Here is a 24,909-nt window from a genome sequence, read left to right as displayed (position 1 = left end):
TCTCTCTCTCTCTCTCTCGATCGTAAGATTAAACACCACGAATCGCGCGCGTTTTCCTTGAACACGCGACACGCGGTTCCAATTTTGAACAGGAATTTTACGGTATTTTTCTTTTTCTCGCGGCGCGGTCTAAAACCGCTCGTGGTCTCCGGCGGACAAAGAATCGTATTTTTAACCAGCCCCCGTCGCTGCACTTTCTCTGGCGAAAGAAATTTTCTCGTTCGCGAGGCAGAGAGAAAACGCGAGAGAAACGTTTGAGATTTAATTTCATCTTCCTTGTGACATTTGGCAACAAGAATTCTTACGCGTCTTCTTAATTAATTTCAACCTTTTTCTAAAATAATCAATAGGGAGGAATTATCACTAATAATTTAATCGAGATTTCGTTTGAAAATGATACGACAAAGCGATTTAACTCACACGATACGATTCCGAAATGCACAAATAATCGATAATCGTTAACGAAAAAGAGAAATCTCAAGGTTAAGTTACGTGCAAATAAATCAAACAGTTCAATTAGGGAGCGCTAGGGAGAAAGGAGAAAAAGTGGAATTAATTTCGTGAAAGAGAGAGAGAGAGAGAGAGTTGGAAATAAGCGGCACGAGTACAAATCACTCGAGAAACAAGGAAACTTTCGACCAGAAATTGCTCGGCAAGAGCTATCGTAAATTCATTTCGAGCGTGGCGCGTAATTTCGCCTCTTCGGCCCCACCCGCGCCGCTACTCTAAATATTTTTCCGCCTCTCTACACCCCAAAGCCGGAAATTTAAAAGCTCCACCCGTGCAGCCACGCGCGGGGCGGCTAATTGTCAGGCTCGATGATCCGCTTTCCTGCCTCCGCCCGATAATCCAATTTCACGATTACGCCATCGATGCGCGCGCTCGCGAGTACGTTTTCCGTATGAATTTTACCTCGACGTTTGCCGCGAAATCGTAACGAAACGAAGCGAAGGGCGTACGGTATCGTTAGCTGCGCGGATCCGTTTAATCCGTGGAATTCGCGTTGGAAATCGCGTTACACGGCGCTCCGTAAGCAAGCGAAATTGTTCCAGAGAGGAGGTCGAATTGCAAGGAAACGAGTGTCAAAGAAGCGGCTAACGAAGGGAAAATTGGTAGAAAATAAGCTATCCGAAGCTGGAAGGGGAACGAAGGATCGAGCTACAAAGGAAAGATCGTTGGGGAGGGGAGTAAAACTACGCGCCACTCGAAATAGGGATACAAGCGATTTTGGAGCGGACTTGGAAACGGGGGGAGCGAGTTTTGGGGGAAAAAGATTAGGCGAAGAAAAGTTTCCTCGCGCCGATTGAAAAAAGTTGAAAGTCGCGGTTTTTGCGCGGGAACAACAATTAAATCCCGTCGAAAGTTGGAAAGGTCCGCGAGCAACTATTTGTCCGGTTTCACGATCGGCTTGCAAATTCCAAACTTTTCGCTGGAGTATCGAAGTCCTTGGTAAATAAACGATGGACGACGCTGTGAAATTTATCTGGGGGCAGGGAAGGGGACGATATTCTTTTCTTTTCACAAAGAAGACCACTATTTTTCAAAGTTCGCCGACGTGGTGGAAACTCGAGGCAACGTCGAACGGTTTCACGTCGAAGGCTTGCCTCCGGCGCCGCGCCGTCTTCCGCTTCTTCTTTTTTCTCCGTTCTTATGCGATACAGAAACGAAGTGAAAGAGAAAGAGGGCAAGTTATGCAATTCTCAAGTTCGAATCCTAGTTTCCACAGTTGACAAGTTATATAAGAAAAGGAGAGAAGACATTTATATATACTTATCATTCAAAGACGAGTATGAGAGAAATATCTCGTTTGTCGTGAAAGTAAACAATTTAAACGTGAATGGCCTCGTGATCCATATCCCATCTTTTTCTTCACTCGATCTTACACGACACTTGGATGATCGAATTACAGACGTGTCGTTGTCGAAAATTGGAACGCTCATAGGATATTACAATAATTGAGCGGAGGTTAGGCTGGACAATGTCAAAGGGGCTGTCCGATAGACTGCGCGCGGTTGACAGGACGACGTTTCTGCCAGGATAACCTAATTTGCCTCCCTTTCGTCGAGGGTCGTAGATCGATGAGTCCGCGTCTCCGGCGTCTTTTCACGTCCCCTAGGCTCGCTCGACCGCGACCGAACGCGGATCCGCGGGCGCAACGTGCATCCCCTTAGGGTCACTCGAGCGATTCCGTCCCTCGTGCTGTTTCCCTCGCGAGAACCGAGAGGGATCTCGAAGTAAAATCACGTCGAGGGGCCGAGAGAAAGACTGGAATTGGGAAAAATCGTTGAGAATCGAATCGAAAATGCTCGGCAGAAATAGAAATAGAGAGAGGTATCCTATAGAGAGTATCGAATATGATAAGATTAATTTGCATGATAATACGATTATACGATTCACGTACGTAGAATCATATAACTCTTTCAACGCAAATGAAAGCAAAATCACGGGGCAATTGGAAGAAGTGGAAGTTTCTTTTTTTTCTTTCGAAGAACTGTTCGAACAAGAAAAGGAAAACCTGACGCCTTTGTATTTCTATAAACGACGTTTCGATTCTACTTAAAGTCTGAAGAGCGAGGAAGCCGGGTGATTTATCCTTTTCATTTGTGGACAGGTCAGGTTGGAAATCTCGGTATCGTTGGAGATGAGAATTTCGTTCCCGAAAGAATCTCGATCTCGGGCGAGAGTGGTCGGTCGGCGACCTTTCCACGTTTCTCGGGGATGCAGAAGCAAAAAAGTCCCCGCTGGCCAAGGGCGAGCTGACAAATGGACGGGATTTAAGCGACGCAAGTGGGGAGGGAGCGTTTTTCATCGAAAGAGGGAAGAGGGTGGTGGATTCTCCGCGCTTTAAGTAATTGCATCCCAGAGAGACAGCGGGCGAGGAGGAGGGGCGGAAGGAGGATCGGTCGGAGCAAACATTGTCGTCGACTCTCGCGCGCCGTGGAAATTCTTATCGATGACTTTCATAAATGTACGAACACGGTTGTTGGAAAGGTTGGGAAAGGAGGAGGAGAGGACATGGTGGAAGAGGTTGTGCTCGGTCAGGAGTCGTGGAAAAAGACAAGGTAAGGAGGGTGGTGGCCTTTCTTGCGGCGCACTCCCCTGGCGAGACCATTAGGAAGACACGAGGAAAATAATGATGGAACGTGGCCGCCTGCCCGTTTTCCATTTCTCTCCCTCGATTCCCTCCTTGTTGGATTTTGTGTTTAACGAGCAGATTTCACGAGGCGTTGACACGAGTTTTCACGATGGTTTAATGATTTTTCTTCTCCGATAAATGATAAATTGCACGATATATCTTCGTTTTCAATGCGTTCGCGTATCAAAGTAATTTCGAACGTATCTTTAGAATTAATTTAAAAAAAAATTAAACAATTTAACTCCCCAACTGATTTTTTTTCAAAGAAGCATCGAAAAAAGGACATCGCGACGCAATTCTGGAAACAATTTCACAAAATCAGTTTTAAAATTATTTTGAAAAATTAGACTGGACTCTCGATGTATAATTTTCTAAAAGAAAACTATCTTGAATACGACTATAATTCAATAACGATGCCACTCTTTTATCACTCTATCGTCAAATCTCGTATTATTGGTAAAAATTGAGAGATTGCTTAAATTTTAGCTGAAAAAGATTTTCAAAAAAATATTTACGATCTCTCTCTCTCTTTCTTTCTCTCGAAAACGTGCGCCAGCAAAGAAATGAATCGAATCGGCCGCGAATAATCCCTAATAATTCCGAGTGATTTACCTTCGATGATATTTGTAGCACGCTCGATTCACCGCGAAATTGTTATCTCACGGTGCGCGTCTGGCTTCGTCACAGAGACGAAGCCATCTCGAGCGGAAGACGAAGACGAAACGTTTCGACCACGGACCGTGACTGACCCTTCGCCATGGTGGATCCATTAGGCGAGACACGACATGGGGAAAATAACGACAGACCGATCTCATCGGTTTCCGTACCCGCAAAAGCTGAGTGGGAAATTTCTTAACGACCCATGTATTTCGAACAGAAAAAGAGAGAGAGAGAGAGAGAGTGGCTCGAGGCAATGAGAATTTTGTAAGAAGCATTTAATTTCACGCGTGAAACTTTTCACCGAAGGATTATTAACAATCCATGATTACGCATTTCAACTGCAGATTCTCTGTGTATCACTCTGTGATGTTATGTTTCATAAGTTCCAATGAACACGCAATAATCTCGATACCATTGAAATTTTTTTAATTGAAAATGTGATGAATTTAGGTAAATTTTTGTTGATTTTTTACGAGATCGAGGTTATCGTAGGGTTAAATAAGCCAAAATATTGCGCGCTACATTAACCATCGCTGAAATGAGCAATGAAAGGATTCTGGAAGCCTCCCCCCTGATTCTTCCCACCTCCCACGATTATTCCAAAGGCTTTATTCGCAATATGAGACCGCTATCTCCGCGGAAAGAAGGCGCAAGGGACCGTTTCACCGTTTTAATGACGTACTCCGAGCTGGTATTATCTCTTCTATTTATTTCTTTCATTACCATCGTAAAATATTCAAACCTGCCCGCGGTTCTAACTCTCAATTCACCGTATTAAACATCGTTTGAAAATTCCGACAATTCCAACGATGCAAAGAAACCGCGCCGCGCAGAAACAAGAACAAAGAATCTCCGAATCTTCAAAAACCAGAATTTTCGAGTACACGGTGTCCCCCTGCTTCAAACTTCCCTCTCTCCTCCACGCAGCAACGGTCAACAACAGTCTCCAACCTCGAACTAAAGGAAATACCGCGACAATTATTTAACCATGAGTGCACTCCTCGTCGAAAAACCTAGACCGAATTACAAAGTTCAAACGTTGTACAGAGTGAGGGTATTTTTGCCAAAATTAGCGAAAATTAGCAAGTTACGTTACCGGTCGTGCATGGAGAGGGGGTACAAAACACTCCACGCGTATTTTCGCGCGAGCGAGCGGTCAGCCTCGGCGGTGGACGCGGTCCAGAGATGAAAGCAGCGCGTTTAAACGCGTTTCACTGTCCAGCTCCGATGCTTCCTCGTTTTCCCTTTCAACACCGAGCTCGCCGCCCGTCTAATTAATTAAATGTAAACCTCCAAACCTTCCTCTCTCCATCGCTCCCCTCTCGTCACACCGCCCTCATTTGGGATTCGAGACGGGCTTCGAAAATTCCCGAGTCACTTATTCGCGTTTACCTAAGAGGACCGTTGCGTCTTCGACGCAGACGCGGATGGTTAATTGGCCTTCATGAACCCCTCCTTCTTTCTATGAGTTACTGACGATTCCGCCTCATCGTTCCACTCGTTTTCCGCCTGTTAATTAGCGGAGCTCTCTCTTTCTCTTTTTTCATAATTAATACTCGCGTGGCCATTTCTAGAAGAATAATCATCACTCGATACCAATATATAGAGAATTTTAACTATATGGAGAATATTTATAACGAGACTTTTAAGAAATAGATTAAGAAGAAGATTCGCTCATGGATATACGAATATTAAGAAAGTTTTCTAAATTTTAAAGAAAATTGAAGAAGAGGAAGGTTGAAGGAAAATTCCTCGCGATTCCTAGAAATTCACGCAGATCGTCGGAACGAGTCGCCTTTGATAAAACCTTTAATAACAACGTGAAACTAAGCCCGTATCATCCACCGCCTCGGGCCAAAAAATTATACATTCGAGCTGCACGCGCCAGCTTGACCGCTTTATCTCCACCCGCAGCGGCCAATTACTTACCCTGGCGCGCCTCCAGACTTTGCCCCGTAAAGCTCGGGCATCGGTGGCATCTCTTAATCCCATAAAAGGGTGAATCGCGAGTTATTGCCGGACAAGTTTAGGCCGCGCCTCGAGGCCGCGTTTTAAGCCAGCCAGCCGGGGTAACAAAACGTGGAATCAGCCGCTCATTATCATAAACGCGTAACCACTCGAGCAACCACTGTTAACCAGACTCGAGTTTTTGGAACGAGGCCAGTTAAAGGGCGGTATTATTATTTTGGAAGGCGAGTGGCGAGGAAAGTGGAGAAAGGATATAAGGATGGAGGTGGATCGTTGGATCAGCACGCAGGATTTTTCGGGGTGAATTTGAAACGATGGATTGGACGAGATTGGGGATGGAATCTTGGTGTATCTTTTTTTCATACGGCCTGGTGAATTGATGGCCGGTTTGTGGGTCAGTTTCAGCGGGAGAGAATTTGATACGAACGTTGCCGGAATTCATCTTCGGGGAAGATCATCTTTGGAATCGAGAATATCGAGCTTCGAATCCTCTATCCTGAATACTTTCACAAGTGAAAAAGATTTAGGGAATTGGATATTATTTTTTGAAATTGTATAATTACGAAGAAACTGAAATTGAGATCATAAGAATTCTGTTTACACTTTGTGATATTATTTGTTGCTACGTCTTTTAGCAAAGGAGAGTATATATTATGTAAATTAACGTTTTTGCTTTAAGAAAGTTACTTTTTATGGTGTCGCTCGAATTTCCGGTCACATCGTGAACCAACGACTCGTTCTCGCGGCAATCTTGGCCGTAACTCGGTCATTAAACGGGCCTCGTTCGTCGACTCGTCGCCACGCCATCAAAACCAAAGCGTTCCCTCTCTCTCTCTCTCTCTCTCTTCCCTTCTGGTTTAAACGCGCCATAAAACCATCCCCGATCACGAAAACGATCCTTCCACGCTTCCTTTTCCTCGGCTCCTTCGATCGTTGACCTTAATTGACCTATTCCAAGAAGGAATCGACGAGGTATGAAGCGACTCGTCTCACCGAGCTTTTGATTTTTACAACAAAATCGTACCCCCTCAGGGGTATGTACGTAATTGAATGTTTAATAGGAGATTTTTGAACTTCGTGAATCGTTGATATCAGGCTATAACGAGGGAGATATCAAACTTGTTAATTAGCTATTTAATTTTTCAGATTACTCGACCCAACTTTTTGATAAAAGGCTTCTTTAATATGAATAACTCTTTATTCCTTAATATCCTCTCTCTTTATACAGGATGCTTCATAAATAATTAAACTTTATCGTATCCCCCTTCCCTCTCTCTATTTTTGAAGCATTCAATTTTTTCTTTTTACCATAGAGCAAAAATATGTTTTAAAAAAGTAGATTACTGCTATTCAATTTTTCCTATACCTTCTACCCTTATATAAATTTCAGCCCCTATTTTCGAAGCACTGTGTACGTATATACCACTCGATCTTCGTTAATCCCCTCGTAAGAAGCTCCGCGTCGACGAAATCAACGTCAATTTTTGGTCACGAAAGGTATCGTTCCCGGTTAAGAGATTGGCACCGCTGTCATCCTCGATCTTTGGCCCGAGACGGGAATATACACGGGAGAGGCCTCGCGTGTCTCACGCTTCTCTCGGCGCACAGAAGCCAAGATTTCTCCCCTCGCGTAAGGAAAGGAAATCTCCCTCCCGTCCGGACTAAATACCTTCGAGAAACGAAATTTTCCGTAATTAGAGAGGGAAACCGGCCCCTTTGATCTACCCTCCGTTACCGTGGAGCACCGCGAACGAGCAAAGAGATTGCCCTTGCCGCCGATCGATCCAAATAATTGCACGGCCTCCCGAAATTTCCATAACGCGATGGAACGGCTGCCTTGGTTTTCCCATCGGCTCGCAATTCGCCACAAATTTGGCCAACCGATCCACGTGTACCAACCAAAGGTATCACCGATAAATGTCTCTCGTTACTCGATTAAATTACGTTTTTTACACACCGTTATTTAATTTTTCAATTGTTCGCAGAGAGGAATTCGTCTTATTCGTGGAGATATTATCGATTAATAAAGTAGCGCATTACGCAGAATCGCGTATATTGTTTCGGCCTTGGTCTTGTATATCTGTCAATTGCGAATCAATTGAATAAGTATCCCTATTCGGATATAAATGTATATATAGATATTCGAGTTTTATGGATAGAGAGCTTTAGTTTAATATATATATTTGAACGATCTTCCTTGTTAATAATTCATCGAACTCTCATTAAATCGCAATCCTATTTCGATCGAGATGAACCACGGGATATTAACACCGATATTCGTCCATGAGAACATCGTTCCATCTCCGTCTCGAATTGCTCGTTCGCTTGTTCAAAGTCTGAAAACTCTCGGCCAATTCCGAGTTCGAATTCTCCAGGACCAGAACTCTCGGCGAATAGATTTCTGCAAGTCTCCCCCCTTTATCCTTCCCGGGAGGAGTAATTAGAGAGAAAAGTGGGGATTCGATTTCACCCTCGAAACCATTTCCATCGCGGCCAGTGGCTAAAGTTGCGGCGAGAAAAAGTAAACTTTTAATTTATTTAAAACCCTCCCCCCTAACGGGGGATGGCGCTCTAATGAATTCTTATTCGATCCGTGGAATTAAAGAGGTCGCGGCCCTCGCGAGGGTGGTGGAAATCCAGGGAGGATGCAACTCCGTGAAAAATTCGTGGGTAAGCCGGGTGGGGGGAGGAGGAGAGATCAGGAGGGTGGATATCGTGTATTAGAAGTTACGTTTATCACGGTGCGCGCAGTTTTCGAGACTATAAGTTCACCCTTGTACAGGCTTCTTTCGCCACCCCTCTCTCTGTCCCCCTCTTCTTTACGATCGTGCCCGCCCATCGATCCGCGATACACCCTCGCCGAAAACCGACCACCTTTCGGGTTTCGACGTGGATTAACTTTCGGAAACGGAAGCCTTCCTCGGTGAATTGCGGTCACGCGATGCAATCTTGATAATTACGTCTTAATCCTTGTCACAATGACAAAATTTGTTAAATTTCCAATTGCGAAATATTTTCTTCCAAATCTTTTCCTCTACAGAGCAAGTACAGGAGAATCGAACGTGATTGAACAGGAAGATGGCCAAAGTTATCAGATGAAGTTTCGAATATTTAAATATTTTCTTCTAAGAATTGAACAAAGTGATCGAACAGCCAGGAAGAATTGATGGTATTATCAACGTCGTTACAAAAATAAATCAGGGAGTCGCATCACGATTTTTACGCATCATCCCGAAACAATCGATTTTGGTAATAGAAATTGGGCGACAGATTGAAGGAAAACATAGCTTCTCACGTTCCGTGGTTCGTACCATGAAGAATCCTGTTACTCCCCAAAGGTTTTTGCCTGATAATTGGCTTCGATTCGTACATCCATCGACTTTCCGCCTCTCCTTCCTCCGGTACGGATAAATATTTTCTTCTAATATCTCGAAGACGAGTCCTTCCTTTGAGGAGCGAGGAAATTCAGTAGAAACGGATGGGAATCGTCAGACGTGGCGAGATTATCGTTCGACATTGACTGGCAACGTTACTAGTACTCATTAGCTCATATGAACAAAGTTTTACAATATCAAAGGTACAAACGTGTATTTTTTTCTTTCAGTTTTCGAGCTAATTGATGAAAAATCGCCCACTGTTAAACAATTATCGACTTAGAATTTCAAAGATTTCTACTATTTTTGCGAATGATCGAAACGTGACATCACGATTTTTTTTTGAAATAGAACATGGAGTTTTTGATAATTTATGAACGAGATTCGTTTATTGACAATGTATTTCTAGAATTTTAAAATATGAAAAGATACTATAAAGGTTAATTAATTGGTTTCGTAGATTGATTTTCAAAAAAATTATATTTTTTTTTCTATTTTTTTTCTATTCTAATTATAATAATATTTTATTTCAAGTTAGAGATGTTTTTTAATCAGATGTTTTTATTTATCAGAAAATAATAATTACATAAATGTATAAATAAAAATAAAGAAAATCCGTACAGACGAAAAAAGGGGGAGAAGAAAAAGAAAGAAATCACATGAAATTTTAAAAAACGGAAAGTTTCAGAATAGTCTGGACATAGTGGTGATATGCTGGATATTTTTTACGTCGGTATGATCCAATTTTATTGTCATAATATTTTCTGCAATGCAAAAAAAAAAATAAATTTATTATCGTTTTTTTTTCAGCGAAAATATATAGTTAATGAAAAAAACATATTTCTGTATTGAGTATGATATATATATGTACATATTTAATTTAAAAAAAAAGAAAACATTTATCGGACATGGTACAATATAGAAAAAGCAATCGATGGCAAGATCGTGGAGGCCATCACCTGTTCCGTGCCTGACTCATCGTCTTTAATTGCCATCCTTTTTTTAAGGAACACATCTTCTTCCGTGACTTCCGCGATCCAACTGGTGTAGAAATAGACATCTGTGTAAACACCAGGGGTACGTGGACGAGCGCAACCGTCTCCACCGGAAACTACACCGGTTAGCTCGCCGTTACACATCATACCGCCTCCAGAATCGCCCTGGGACGAAAAATCAAACGTTATCGTTTAACGTGGAAAGAACTTTAATTAAATTAAATTCTTCGAACGATGAGTTTACGATTTCTATGGGACTCGATAAAAAAAAAATTCTTTATGGATGATTAATCCGTCTTTGGATCAATTATTCGACCAAAGTAAATTTTGATGTAATCTCTGTTAAATTTTTTTCTTTTCTTTTTTTTAAAAAAAAAAAGTTACTTGGCAAGCGTCTTTTTGACCCTCCATGTATCCAGCACAAATCATCCCTGGTGGGAAGTCTGTTACGTTTTCCAAAAGTTTCTTACATAAGTCACGGCTCATCAGTGGTAAATCCACGTACATAAGATCCTCGCTCGTCACAGGAAAATTCTGAAAGAGAGACGATAAAGTTTAAATAAAAGATAAGTAAAAAAAGAAAAAAGGAATAATTGACGAGGACGATATTTAAACCAATAGAACGGATTTGTACTTCGCTTGGATAACCCCATCCTGCCACCTGACAGATCGTCGCTGGAATAGGAGTGTGATCCGCCAAAGGGGCTATGTTCACTTCAGGTGTCAATCTGAACGCTATTTTGAGCTGGAAAACGGACATTTGTAAGATGACAAAGTTTATAGAGCGTTGATAGATTTGCAAAAAGATCAGTACAGTAAGAATAGTTATGTCGTTTTCTAACGTGATGCTATTGAAATTAGGATGAACGTGGATCTTTTCTACGCCTCTTCTCTGACCAGTCGAGGTTGGCTGCCAGAGTTGAAGTTCACCGGCAACTATAGTGATCATCCAAGGTTGTATTTGTACACCTCTATGAAAACCAGATTGATATAACGAGAACAATGAATTTGACACTTGATAATTGATACTCTTATCAATGAAAATTGTCTGTATCTCTTTCAAGTTTGATATATTGATATATTCGTAACTCACTGGTCGAACATACAATGGGCAGCTGTGAGAACGTATTTTTCGTGTATCAACGCTCCTCCGCAAAAATGTACAGAGCTGTGAGTTTCTCTCAAGGATACCTATGTAATAATTCAAGAGAAAATAAGAACAGATTTTTTTTCTTGAAATCTAATCGATTATATGTAATCACAATGGATTGATAAAATATATATATATATATAAAACCAACGTAAAAATAACGTATCGAGGAATATTCGAGAAACGAAAATGTTTCTACAACACGTGTACCTGATAAGGAAATTGTCTCAAAGATGCTTTTGACCCATTAACTATACGACCAAGCAGATCATAAATCGTCCATTCCATTTTTGGATTCGGATTCGAACTAGTCTCTGGATTAATCGATTGTGTATCGATGTCTATAAATAATTTTTAATGGATAATATTATTATTTTACATTCGTATCTTTTGCACGTGCGACAAATCACGTATAATTTATTAATAAATTAAGTAAAAAACGAGAATGACATTGTCAGACTATTCATCAAAGTGTTGAACATTTTCACTTACCAATCGTCAAATAAGTTATGGCAAACAAGAATCCTAAAGCGAAAGAAGTTAACGACATCTTCCTTTGATAAACTAATCGTTTTTGTACAAATTCCCTTGGAATATATTCTAGTTTCATTTTCACCACCAAAAAAGAGATCCTCTTCCATCGATTGTTCTCCACTAAATGATAATACGATTAGAAATACAAAGCATTATCGGATATTATCTCCATTATCAGGTGATATCTTTTATCTATAAAATAACGAGTGAAATTATTGAAGAGATTATTAATTACATTAAAATTATTGAAGGAAGGAATCTTGGTAAGAATTATAACATTCGAATATAATTATTTTCCACGTGTAAAAATAATCGTTTATCAAATTTACGCTCGATATTCGTCCACTAAAATGAAGTCGAAAATGAAGTAATCGTATCCAGATAACGATCAAATCTAATAACAGCTACTCCCTACTTGATTTTTATCATTTATTTAGAAATTGAAATTGTCTTAACGATATATTAACCCAATTGAATCATAGACTTACTGGATAATTATCAATATTAATCTAATAAAAAATTGCATTGATTTTAAATCTTATCATCGGTTATCATTCATTCGTGTAAGTAATAATTCATTTCGTGGAAAATCTCACATAAAAAACGAATAATGAAACAACAACAACATCGATTCGACACGTGCATTCGCCTACCTGTTATTACACGTTGATAAACGATCCTAAATCAAAGGATTTCGCATCATTGATTTTCAATCAATTTCGCCAACAACAAATCTTGTTTCCAACGAGGATTACGCGATGAATCAAAACTCATCCGGACGTATGGATAAGATCAAGAGACGGAGAACGGGTGGTTAATCGTACGTATAAGTTCAAGAAATCTAATTTTTGAATATCGATCAAATCCTCCATCATCTTCCAGGTACGAATTAACGTCGCGTTAAAATTGAGTACGATCGAAGTGAATCACGCTTTCGAGCAATGAATTAAATTAATGATGGGATCAAGTTCAATACCCATACTATAAATCCAAGTCAAATCCAAAGACGTGCAAAAACTCGTTTAGTATTTAATTCGAATATCATTAGAAGCTGAGTGTTTATCGATCTGAAAAATTTTACAAGTATTTGGATAAACTAGAATATTAATCTGTTCGAATTCGAATTAAGCGATAATCCATAAAAGATTCGAATTCTTTCTCTCTCTCTCTTTCTATTAAAACTTGTCTACGATATGTTCGATTCCATCCGTGAAATTGCACGAATTGGAATCAGAAACCGGTATATAATATATCGACCGGTTTGCTCGGTCGATATTAAAGGATAAATTAATCGGAGCGATTATAGGAGGAAAATAAATATTCATGAAAGATTGGAACGTTAAGGCTTAACGTTGTTCCGTCAATTATCACTTCGTTTCAGAGCGTCGCTTATCAAACGAATTATTAACGAGTCTGAGCTCCATGCAACCGGTTATTGATTTTATTTATTATTTTAAACACGAGAGGTTTATTTACGACCAAGATTTTGAGCATCCCTTCGTTGCTTTCCAATCTCGCCAATCACGTCGCGATTGATAATTGTTTATTAAACGTCATTTTTACGATAAAAAAAAATGCAAGCAAGTGCATTGACATAATCGACGTGGGTGATAAGAATTTTCTTATCTTAGGGCGAATGACACATATGTCTGCGTCACTATGTTTTTATTTCGAGAGTCGCGTTTTGAATTTTTTATTGCAATACTCACCAAGGATTCTTTTATTGAAACACGGATCAATCGTCGATCGCGTACGAAGAAATTCTTCAAATTCTTTTCTCCCCATCTACCTTCGATGTAATTCTGTTGCGCGTAAATTGGCGCATAACCACTTTCTCTTTGGCATAAAGAGGACGAAGGTTACGGAAAATTTCGTAAGAGACGTTTCAAACATCCCATTTTGATTTTGATCCCTCTCAAAGACTCGAACGTCCTCTGTTTGTAGGAAGAAAAACAGTCTAACCGGATTATAATTTCCTGCCTTCTCGTTTCGAGAGTCTCCTTCTCGTTTCGTCCGCGAACTTTCATCCCTAGGGGGGGAGGGTTCTTCCGCGAATCGATAAACAAAACACGCGAAGCGTAAACAACCACCCGCGTAATATTTCCCCGGTATCTCGGCTGCGTCCCGCAAACACCAATCCCGGCGAGTAAATTCTGTTCGACGGATCCTCAAACATTCCGCGGAACGATCTGCACGCGAAATCTCCTCTTCCTCGTGAAATTTCCTCCAGATTTTTTCCAACGAGGAATCAGAAAAGAAGGAAATTGATATTTCGTGAAGTATCAGCTAATTTAAGGAAAAATTAATTCTGTAAGGAAACGTAATAACGTTTTCACAAACAAGTCTGAAAGAAAACGAAGAAATTTTTTTCACTAGTGTGAATATCGTGATTATCGTGAAATCAATCAAAGAGCAAACTTTCAACTACGAAATATTCAGTTTTCGATGCCCTGTTATATGCAAAATACTTTCCAAACGAAATTTTCTTCGCAAGACAGCGTGTATCACTTTTGCAACGTTAAATTATACCTGTTACTCCAACTTCTTTTATCCAAACCTCTTCAAACCTTTCCTTTCGGAGGAAAAAAAAAAAAGAAAGAAAATCTCGCTTAACGAAATCGCGACGCGATAAAACAATCCTCTTTACGAAGAGCGGCGCGAATCGGTTGGAGCAGTTAATTAGCATCGGGTGTAGCAAGGTTTGGAGGGGTAGTCGCGATCGAAGGCCCGGGGCTCTCGATCGGTCTGTTAGCCGCGCGGAGATTGTACACAGGGGTTGTAGGTGGTTGTACGCGGGGTTCCTTCGAACAGAGGGATGGGTAATGGTGGTTCCTATCAGCTCTGTACACTCTCTGCTGCGCTACCCGTCACGAGCAACGATATTTCGATGAGTTACGCCGATGGTACCTGAAACGCGCGGCCACTTTGCATATTGGATACTCGTTCTACGGGCCTCGTCTTTTCGTCCATGCGTCGAAAAAAATCTTTTCAAAGTTTCGTGGATATTTTTTTTATTCTTTTAGATTAATATCGATGGCTTTTTTAAACTTTTTTCGTTTATCGTGGATGGATTCATGGAGTGTATAAACGCGAAAGTTATCTCTTTTGAGTCAATCTGTAAATATATTTTTTTTTAATCAATATTGGACGATCATCGTTTCGATCATTATTGAATTATAATAATCCTTGTAAGAATCTTTCGAACGAATTCGTTTTGTAGAATTTTTTTTTTTTGTCGAGACCTTGCAGTGGATAGATTTATGGATGAATGTGACAATGAAGCATGTATACCGTGTATAAAATACGAAACTTTCATTCGAAAGTTTCTGTCGTTCCTTTTTTTTTTCCTTGACCTCCTCTTTTAGCATGCTTCTTCGACTATTCTTCGCTTGTAAAAGTTTCTTCTTTTTTTTTTTGAATTAATTTTTTCAGACCTTGCAACGGATGGATTTATGGATGGATGTAACGATAAAGCATGTACACCGAGTATAAAATACGAAACTTTCGTTCGAAAGTGCCTCTCGCCTCTTCTTTTCCTCTCGTTTCTTCGACGTGTCATTTTCGTCTGACTTGTTGTCGTGTTGTAAAAAAATCCCTTTTACACAACGCGAGCGTTGCAGTGAATCGACGATAAAAAAAGAAAGAAAAAATCCTTTCAATCACTCGGTAGAAATTTTTTTTGAATTAATCGAATTGCAGGGAATGAATTATTGATTTATGGAACTTCCATTTGGAAAGTTGAAGTCTTATTCCACTCCGACACTGGGAACATTTATACAACCGCCTTCTCCAAGCGCCCCTCTCTCCGTTCTCACTCCTCCTTCTAACTCTTCTCCTTCGCCGCCTCCGTCTCTCCTACGTGCCACAGGCTGCCTCCGTGCTACCTCCGCTCGATTTCTCGTAGCCGGATCGAGGAATCATTCTCGATGGAACCGAGGATAATGTTTATGGGATGTAATGATAAGGAATGCCGTCTCTTGGGTCTATCCTCCAACCCTTTCCAAAGTTATTTGGTTACGGTTGCCGGGATACACGATTGTACATCTACACACGTACAGTCACACGTAACACGCACAGTCATCGATTCTGCTACCTCGTCGTCGTCGTGGCCCAACTACATTCTTAATTCGCAACACAACTTGCTATGCGCAAATAAAATAATAACGACCGATCTAGTGAGAAAGGAATTGAGATAATATATATATATACTAAAATCGAAGGATGAACTTGTTTGCAGAATTATTCGTTCGAAGCTTAAGATTGGAAAAGGATTTATTCGATACCATTCTTATTTCCGCAAACAACATTCTTCAACGCGAATAATAAAAAAAATCGAAAAGGAGGAGCCTTCTCTCAAGATTATATTCATCGTTGTGAAAGCATCGAATGAAAAAGCAATTATTATTCAATAAAATTCTTATTATACCCTCGAGGCAAGTTGGATCGAGTTAAAGAATACGATAACCTTTTGCAAGACCTTTCGCTTCTCTTCCTTCCCCGCCTGTTTCTCAAAGCCAACGAAAAACCAATTATCATCCAATAACGTTGCCCGACCTTGAAGGCACGTCGCACGACACATCGATCAAGTTTTAAAAAAGAACAAAAAAAAAAAGAAACCCATCCAAAATATTCGAAAGCATCGATTTTTACCGGTCTGCCGAGGTAAAACATGGCATGGCGGCGGCGATGGATGGTTACGACCTTGACAAAGTGGCGAACCCACGACCCTATTCATCCGGTCCCCCTCCTCTCTCCCCTCCCCTCCTCCCCCTAATGCCGCGGGCGCAACAGCGGCGTGGAAAGAGGAAGAAGACAACCTTGACTCGAGTGCAACCAGTTAAAGGGCCGTTCAAGGTCTACCAGACGGTTCCCAGTCCATCGTGTCTGGCGGCCGGGTTGGCTGTTGGGTTGGCTCGTTCGGTCGTTACGCTCCGCCAAGTGGACGACGGATGGAAACAGGCAGAACGGAACCTTTTCCGTTCCCCATGCAAACACCGTTTTACTTCGCCAACTGAAATAACGATCGGTGTGTTTCTTTTCTCCCTTCGATCCGATGGAAGCCGGAGTTAATTATCGGAACCTTTCGAAAATCGATTTCCGCTTCCTTCTGCTTGCGTTTCGCCCCTCGTCGACGGATCTGTAATTATTGAATGTCCAACTTTGCCGATTCTGATCAAATTCAAACGAACGTGTGTCGAACGTTGGGAGGGTTTGGAGAATTGGAGAAAAATGTGGGGAAAAAATATGTAATAAGATGGATTGTTTTTGATTTTATTTTATATATTCGTATAGGAAAATTTCGAGATGATGGCATTTCGAGTCTATTCTAACGACAATTTGCAATTGTTCGTGAAATGACACATCATGAGTTTTTGCAAATTACATAAATATAGTTAGGCGAGGCAATTTTTCATTGAGAATATTTCTTGGGATATTCGATATTCTTAGAAAATGAGAGGAAAAAAATTTTCCCCGTGAGTGGGACACTTTCGGTGCATGGATTCGATATCGAAAAATTATTAAAATATTCTCTATGATGTATCGTTGAATTTGAAAGGTAAAAAGTCGGATGATGGAGGACGAAGGTTGAATATTGTATGGATCTCGTCACACTTTCGTTCTAGATGGGACGAGCTCTCATCGCTCGGCCGAGCTTTCCCCTCCAGCTTTTCCCTTCGATGGAAGTGCTCGTGACGGGTGCCGGTATGTGGCAATCGAAGCTCTTTTCCTCCGCGGCGAAATTGGGTTGCGCCTCTTTCCACTCTTGCCTCCTCGATGGCTGCCGTTAACACGCGATTCTCTTCCTTTCCGACTTGTGACGTGTCCCAAAATTGCTCAATCGCAAAAAAAAAAGGAAGAAAAGAAGAAGAAGAAGAAGAAGAAGAAGGAAAAGAAGTACGTACAACATGCAGATATATAGCGAAGCGACAATTATCATACGTTAAAAATTCGAGAAGCATCGTTACGTTGAGAGGAGAAACGGTGGGACGGTGCAAATTTAACGACGCATAATATCGAAAAATAAGAGGGAAAAGTGTCGCCCGCTTTCGGATTCCTCCGGCCTGCCCGCTCGTAAATAACGCTTCGATTTTAACCAACAACCTCGGCTCCGCTCCTACCATTTACATAATTCTCAATATTACGAGGAGATACGTTAACCTAATGGTTATTCGTTCCGCCATGCTCGTCCATTTTCCACAGATTTCGCTCGCCACGCCACGGAAGATTATATCGGTATTACGAGACCCGATGGGTTTTAATCTTTTCTCGTATGTTTGACTAATGATTTTCCGATGGCCGGCCTCGTACAATGCACGAAGAGGAGGAAGAGGAGAAGGAGGAAGAGGAGAAGGGGAAGAAAAGAAGGAAGAGGAGGAGAATACCTCTTAATCCTCGGCGAGAAGAAACTCGCTCGAAGCGGCCGGAATGGAACGTTTATCCGCCGCGTGTTATTAATCGCGCGATGCCGCGATGGCGTTTGTCGGTCCAATTTCAATAGCTCGTTACTTGGAATTATGAAAAACTGTCGGATGCAAATGATACAAGATTTGGTATCTGGTTCCTGGTGGTTCCTAATCACTGTTATTCGAGGATCCGCGAGAGGAGACACGGGATAATTTTCAGAAGCTCGAGTTGTTTGGAAACTGTAATTTCAATTCGAAACGCATAAACGAATTCGGCGTCTCGTGGATTCATGGACGGTATCATCCGGCGAGTTCTTATCCGAGTTGAATTAAATTTAATTCCTCTGTCGGAGGAAGGCTTAATCCCTTTTGAAACGGAGGGAGCGAAACAAGTCACTGACACCCAATTAGAAACATAAATCCTGAACAGCCACACCCATTTGTCTCGGGATAAAAATAGGACGATCGTCGAGAGATCGTTGCCATCGAAATTCCGATCGAGATCCTAAACAAAATTCCTTTCTCTCTCGAGTCCTCTTCATCCTTTTCTCTCCATTCATTGTAACGTGATATTTCTATTTCTTTTTTCTTTCAAACCGGTATTTAACACCGCGTTAAAGAATAACACGTTACTTAATTTTTCTCCTGTCTTTCTTACTCAAGAATTTGAAAAGTAAACAAATAAATCGAACGAATAGTAATCTTTCCAACGAATAAATAAAGAATTACGAAGCAATATTTGCCCGTAATGAAGATATATTTTAAAAATATTCCCGTGCCTGTCGATGACACTTAATCTGGCAACAGAAACAATCGAAAGGAGTAAAATTTCACACCTGCCCGTCCGACTCGCCGTTGAAATTCAAGTTCGCCGAAAAGGCGGCGGGCCGTGGTCAGGCGCGAGAAGAACAGGCCAGCAACCACAGGATCCAATCCTTCGCCCGTGCGTCATCGTGCCGGCTCGCGAGACTCGGCAAGCTTATTCCTGCTGTTCGTGTTACGTAACAGAGAGCCCGTGACCTCGATCCCGAGGAGCGGTTGGATAGCCAGCAGAACCAGACGGCGCAGCCAGCCTCCCACAGACAAAACAACCACGTTCCACCAAGCCACGATCGCGACCTTTTTGTCGGCTCTTGGTACAGTCTCTGCTCGAACGACAACGATCTGCAGCCAAGAAAAGAATCGAATATCGTTTCTCTCTTTTGTTGCACGATAGAGATGGAATATTTCGCGCAAAATCGAATTTTATTTCGATTTAATCCATTTCTGGTAATGTGTAGATCTTTTTTTCTTTTCTTTTCTTGTATTTTTCAACGAGTTTAAATCGATGAGTGTAATTTTTAATAGTTTGATCGAAGCAAGTTTAAATAAGCATCGTGACTTTGCACGATTTCCGATGCGGTTGCCACGAAGCTGGCTATCTTAATTCTGTGGTATCGGAGAAATTAGAAAGAAAATAGGATAAGTTTTATTATAATCTTTAAACAAATGGATTTCTATTCTCCCGGATGATGCTATTTTTCTGAAAAAAAAAAAAAATACAACGTAATCGTCGTTCACAACCAGTAAATAAAGATTTCTCTCGCGATCACGAAGAGTTAATGGAGGCTGATTGTGAATTATAGAGGCACTAGTACCCGCATAGTTTACAGCTCGAGGACGGAACGCTAGGTGATTGTAAGTTATTGGCAGTTTCGCGGTAACCCGCGGAAGATCGCTGCCATTACGGAAGGGTTTCACGTTTCCATAGATCAAAACGAAAATGTCTTTTCATTATCGTCTCTTCAAAATTCAAAAAAGGAAAGAAAAAAATACCAGATAATATGAACAATGTTTAAAACTGCAAGAGTATCGATAAAAGATCATGGATCAAAATAAACGAGTCAGACACGAGTAACATTTAAAAACACGAGAAAATGGATTGGAAATAAGAGACAGGAGAGGCATGGATCGATCACTGCGTTGATTTTTACTGCGACTTCGAGCAGCGAGAAAATAACAATCGGGCCAGATACGATCGCTTTTATTACTACCTCCTCGAGAACGCGTAACGTGCCTCGCGACCATAAGCGAGCGATTTTTTTCCCTCGAAGCGGACTGGCGTCTTCGGCCAGAAACGATTCGGCAAAGCAATATTTTTTAACGCGCATCGTCGATACCTTGAGGTGAACGTGAGGCGAACAATAGATTTCGATTGGATCGATGATTCCACGCTCTCTTTATTTCTTCGAGGAAGAAATTATTATTTCGAACAGCTAAAGAAAGGGAAAAAAGAAATGTTCCCGAAATCGAATTTCCAAGATTCCATTTATGATTGTACAATAGAATTTCATTTTTTGGGGGGAACAAATAGAAATCGTGTCTTCAATTTATTTTGATTTTCCTTGTGATTTTTGTTCGAATAACTGATATTCAGATAAATGGATCGATCAATGTTACGTTCATATTTCTATTCGGCATTAGTTAAAAAAAATATACTTTTTCACATTTTTTTTTTTTTTTGCAAAAGTTTATACGCCAATCGCCCTAGAACATGAAATTTTCATAGCACGACAAATGTATTAATAAGGCAACGAAGAAAATCGATTGACCAATAAACGGAATTCCAGAATGTAGAATGAAAAATGGATTCGAGCGTGGGATGAAAAATTACAAACCGCTTGAAAAGAAAAAAAGTAGTATGCCGATCGATCATCGTATCGATGTTAACGAATGCATATATCTCGGAATTGAAAAAGAAGAAACAAAACTCCGGAGGAGGAATTCTCGGTTCGAGAAAAGGGAATACATTCGTCTTTCTATCGACGCGAACGCAGCCGTGCGTCCTGACAGCGATCAAACGATCGGTGCCTGCTTATCAACGACTGGTTATCGATTAACCAGAGCTTGCACGGCCACGTGACACGTTAAACGCGTGAATAATTGCGAAAAAGATGGTGATCGATAGAGGAGAGCCGCGTGATGAATGCGCGATTCGAGCCATGAGCCACGAGGTATCTGTCAACCATTCGAATAACTCAATCGTTTAAAAGGAACCGATCGAGAGTGAACGACCAGATTCTGACGAGTCGTTCTGAAGAGGATTGAAAAAAGAAAAAAAAGAAAAAGGAATCCGAATCGGACTACTTTTGAAACTTGCGTCGTGTGAGCTTCTTGACATGGCTCTGGTGATATATGAACGTGTCCAGGTAACGAGCGTACTTGCTTTTCATTGATGTGATACGCGATTATTAATCAAACTTAGCTTTTCGATGAAACGGAAAGATTTTGCATTTTCACGCTGAAATTTATCAACAAATCGTGATGTTTACAGCACGTGCAACGTAAATTTATATAATTAGATTTCTAAAAAAAAAATTGTAACGATTTCCTACTACGTATCAGGAAATTAAAAAATTTGCAAAGTTAATATAATTGCAGAGGTGAACAAGATCGTTGTACACATTTGTGACGGAGCTTTGTCATTTCTAATAAGAAAAGAATAAGAAAAAAGGAAAGGAAAATGATCACGAGAAAAATGTATGATCATAGATCATAATTTAACTTGCCATTTTTTCCCCATGCAAATACCGAAGACAGCCAATTGCACGATCCATCTTTCGAGTTGGTTCGCTGTGTAAATTTACACAGAGGTTATATGCATTATAATTGATCGAACGAAGGAGGAAATCAAAGGAGACACGAGTCGTTTCGCCTCTCCACTCGAGTCACTCAATTTTTTTCGCCGCTCCGTGCACCGCGTCTCGAGCAATCGTTGTCTGGTTGACGGCGTCTCAGGGGAAAACGCGATCGGGATACACCCTCCGCGTGTTCTTCTTCACGAAGGGAGAGATGGAAACGCTAAGACCCCCCCCTCGTGCCATTAGGCGGTGTAGCAAGTTTTTCGAGACCATCTTACCCCATCTTCGAGACCATTTCCTTCTTCCACGAGGAAGAAGAAGAAGAAGAATTCGATCGATTGGAAAGATTTTCTGCTAATATTTTATTACCCTATCATCTCGATATAAATATTGCTTACATTATTTCATCGCGAATAATCGTCGAGTATTATCGAACGTGATTTGTCTCTGGTTTGCTCGTCAACTTGAAACTTTCTCCACCGACGTGAAGTCCTCAAAGATCCAAGATTCGAGTTTGGAAAGCTTGAAAGCTAACACGAAAGTGCAAAGTTTGATTAATTTATTTGCTTTAACTCGTAGAATCTCAAACGCGATGCAAATATCTCAAGTTTTTAAGCTTTTTTTTTAGAAAAAGCAGAATCTCGATCGCTTCGCCTTGCTAATTGGATAAATATATAAATAAAAAAAAATCAACGAAACACGATTTACGTAAGACATCGCAAAAACGAATGGACTCCGATTTATAAATTCAACGTTACCTATATTTTCGTACAAATTCATGATTCGATAATTAATATAAAATCGTTAATCGATATCATTATCGTGGAAATAATCGCAAAACCCTCGTTACTAATTCGCTCGTTCCTTCGCGATTACGCCACCACCGGACGAAGTTCCGCGTGTCCGTCACACTCTGATTCCTGCTGGACGTGTATCGGCCGCGAAACCGAAAAGGAAGCGCAGTCAGAAAAGGGGAGGAAGGGGAAGCAGAGACGAATGTACCAGAAAGGAATGAAAAACAGGGAGGAGGGGGGAGAAGAGGGAAGAAGGAAGCACGGCGCGTTATTGCACGCGACTGCACGGTTGCGCGCATAATCGCACGGGCCCCCGAAAAACGCCGTTTCAAGTTCGTTCACCCCCCCCCCTCTCCCCTGAAAAACGTACTTTCTCCTCTTTGTTGCGCGCGCCCGTTCCGATCGGATCTACTGAATACCCCCGATACCATCTTTCGAACGCCGATTTTTCGAAACACCTGCCATGCTTTCACCTCGTGTAATATTTCGTCGTGGCCGTGAAATCGTACTTCTTCCCTTCCCCTTTCTTTCCTCCTACCCGATTTGAGAGCCGAAATTATGGAAATGTGTTCGTCGCATCATGAAATTTTCTGAAAGAGGAAATCAGTTTCTTCTCTTTTTTTTTTTTTTTTTTCTTTTATCAAGACTACGCGATACGAATCGTAATCGAGAATTGATTTGTATTTGAGGACGAAATTGGATGGAATTTTTAATAATAATAATATCAGGAAATTTCATATTTCATTATTATTCGAATCTAAGGAAATCTAGGAAAAATCTAAGAAAAATCTAGGAAAAAAGGAAGATTTTGTGGAGGATGATTCGTTACGACTCGCTTCTCTTTAAAACAAAACAAAGTTTGAAATTACATCCGATTTTTTAATTGATACGCAAGAAATATTATTTAACGGTAATTTAACTTTGCTTCCAAATAATTTTACACATTCTTTCACACGCGACAGCCCAATAATTTCTTTGATCGTAAAACTATAACGCGAATCCGTGAACCAACCAGCATATCCGCCAACGTTTCCAAGAGAAGAAACCGTATTTACGACGTCTCTGTCACGGGCCATTCACACTTCTTGCATTTCATCCACATATATGCGTGCATATATAGGTCGAAACGATGACTTTTTTGGAGGAGAAGAGGAGAGGGAGGGCTGTCTTGGAAATTGCATACGTACGTATATGGACATCCAATGACGCTCCCTGCGTTGGATGGCAGCTGTCGTTCGAGGACTGGTTTTAATAAATGAAGTTAGCCGGATCGCGGGTATTCTCCCGCTGCGTGCATTAATGTAGGGATCGACTGTCATTTCTGTTGCAACGATTAGTCGAGATACAGAGATTCCATTCCGATTCTGATTATTAGGCAATAATGGTGATAACGGTCGGGTGATTAGATAGAGGAGGGGACATGATAATACCGTGGATAGAGATTTCATATAAATTTTAGAGATTATCAACATTAATACACTTTGTTATTGTCGACAGATTAGTTTGTGCAAAGTAGTTTGTGCAACAAATTACACGAGTTTTTGATCGTCGAAATTTTAAGGATTTTTTAAGGATTACGCGCAAACGTTGTTTAGATTTAGTTAAAATCTGGAATTATTGTTTTATCGAAAGTAATCGTATCATTTGTGAAAATTTATTGTAGACGGTAACGATGTAACGGTTCGAATACAAGGGCCTCTTTGAAAGGCAGATGATAGCGGTGTTGCTTCTTTAATTATATTATACGCGTCAATGTTGTTAATTTATTACGAACGACACGCGTACCAATTAAATTGTTTTTACTCTTCGAAGCGCTAATCATTCCTAGTTATTTATTACGCGTAATAAATATGACAATCTTTTAATCACCAACCATAAATCCATCTATAATTACCAATTACAAAAAAAAAAAGAATTAAAGTGAGACTAAACTATTAATCCAATCGCATAAAAATTTTATTTATTTCTATAAACTCATTCGTTTGCTCCTTTCAATTTTCCTCTCCTCCCTAAAAAAAAAAAAAAAAAAAACAAAAAACGTCGAAGAAGCAATTAACAAAAACGATCGAACGGTTAACAGCAAAAAAGCGGGAAAAAAGAAAAAAAGAGCAAAGCAAGAGGGGAGGGACACGAGGATGACTGGCGTTTTAAAAAACCAAGACATTTAAAGGCTCGATTGTCCCTTTCTCACCTCGACGTTGGCCAGCTGCATCCGGCAGAATACGTTGGTGGCGCGCGCAGTGACTACGGTGTGCGGTCGGATACAATGTTGGA

General features: G+C 40.8%; 2 protein-coding genes across 4 annotated transcripts in view; one reads left to right on the top strand and one right to left on the bottom strand.

Moving 5' to 3' along the window:
- Positions 1–24,909, top strand: part of LOC102674489 — a 91,948-nt gene that overhangs the window by 60,288 nt on the left and 6,751 nt on the right. The window lies entirely within an intron of this gene.
- On the bottom strand, positions 9,835–11,956 carry LOC102674351 (trypsin-like). The gene is made up of 8 exons (XM_006617107.2): positions 11,776–11,956; positions 11,494–11,624; positions 11,227–11,324; positions 10,948–11,104; positions 10,768–10,878; positions 10,518–10,667; positions 10,098–10,298; positions 9,835–9,902 (listed from the first exon to the last, which is right to left on the bottom strand). Exons 1-8 carry the CDS (start codon positions 11,891–11,893, stop codon positions 9,891–9,893), a joined length of 978 nt encoding a protein of 325 aa, XP_006617170.1. The 5' UTR covers positions 11,894–11,956; the 3' UTR covers positions 9,835–9,890.

This window comes from Apis dorsata, unplaced genomic scaffold, assembly GCF_000469605.1.
Source record: "Apis dorsata unplaced genomic scaffold, Apis dorsata 1.3 scaffold_292, whole genome shotgun sequence".
NCBI classification, from domain to species: Eukaryota; Metazoa; Arthropoda; class Insecta; order Hymenoptera; family Apidae; genus Apis; species Apis dorsata.
This window is presented reverse-complemented; position numbering and strand designations above follow the sequence as displayed.

Excerpts from the sequence above, each read along its gene's own strand:
- LOC102674351 (XM_006617107.2), bottom strand. The coding sequence starts at position 11,893 with ATGAAACTAGAATATATTCCAAGGGAATTTGTACAAAAACGATTAGTT. Across the intron at positions 11,325-11,493 it reads TGAGACAATTTCCTTATCAG|GTATCCTTGAGAGAAACTCA; the intron begins GTACACGTGTTG and ends ATTATTACATAG. Across the intron at positions 11,105-11,226 it reads GCCCATTGTATGTTCGACCA|AGGTGTACAAATACAACCTT; the intron begins GTGAGTTACGAA and ends TGGTTTTCATAG.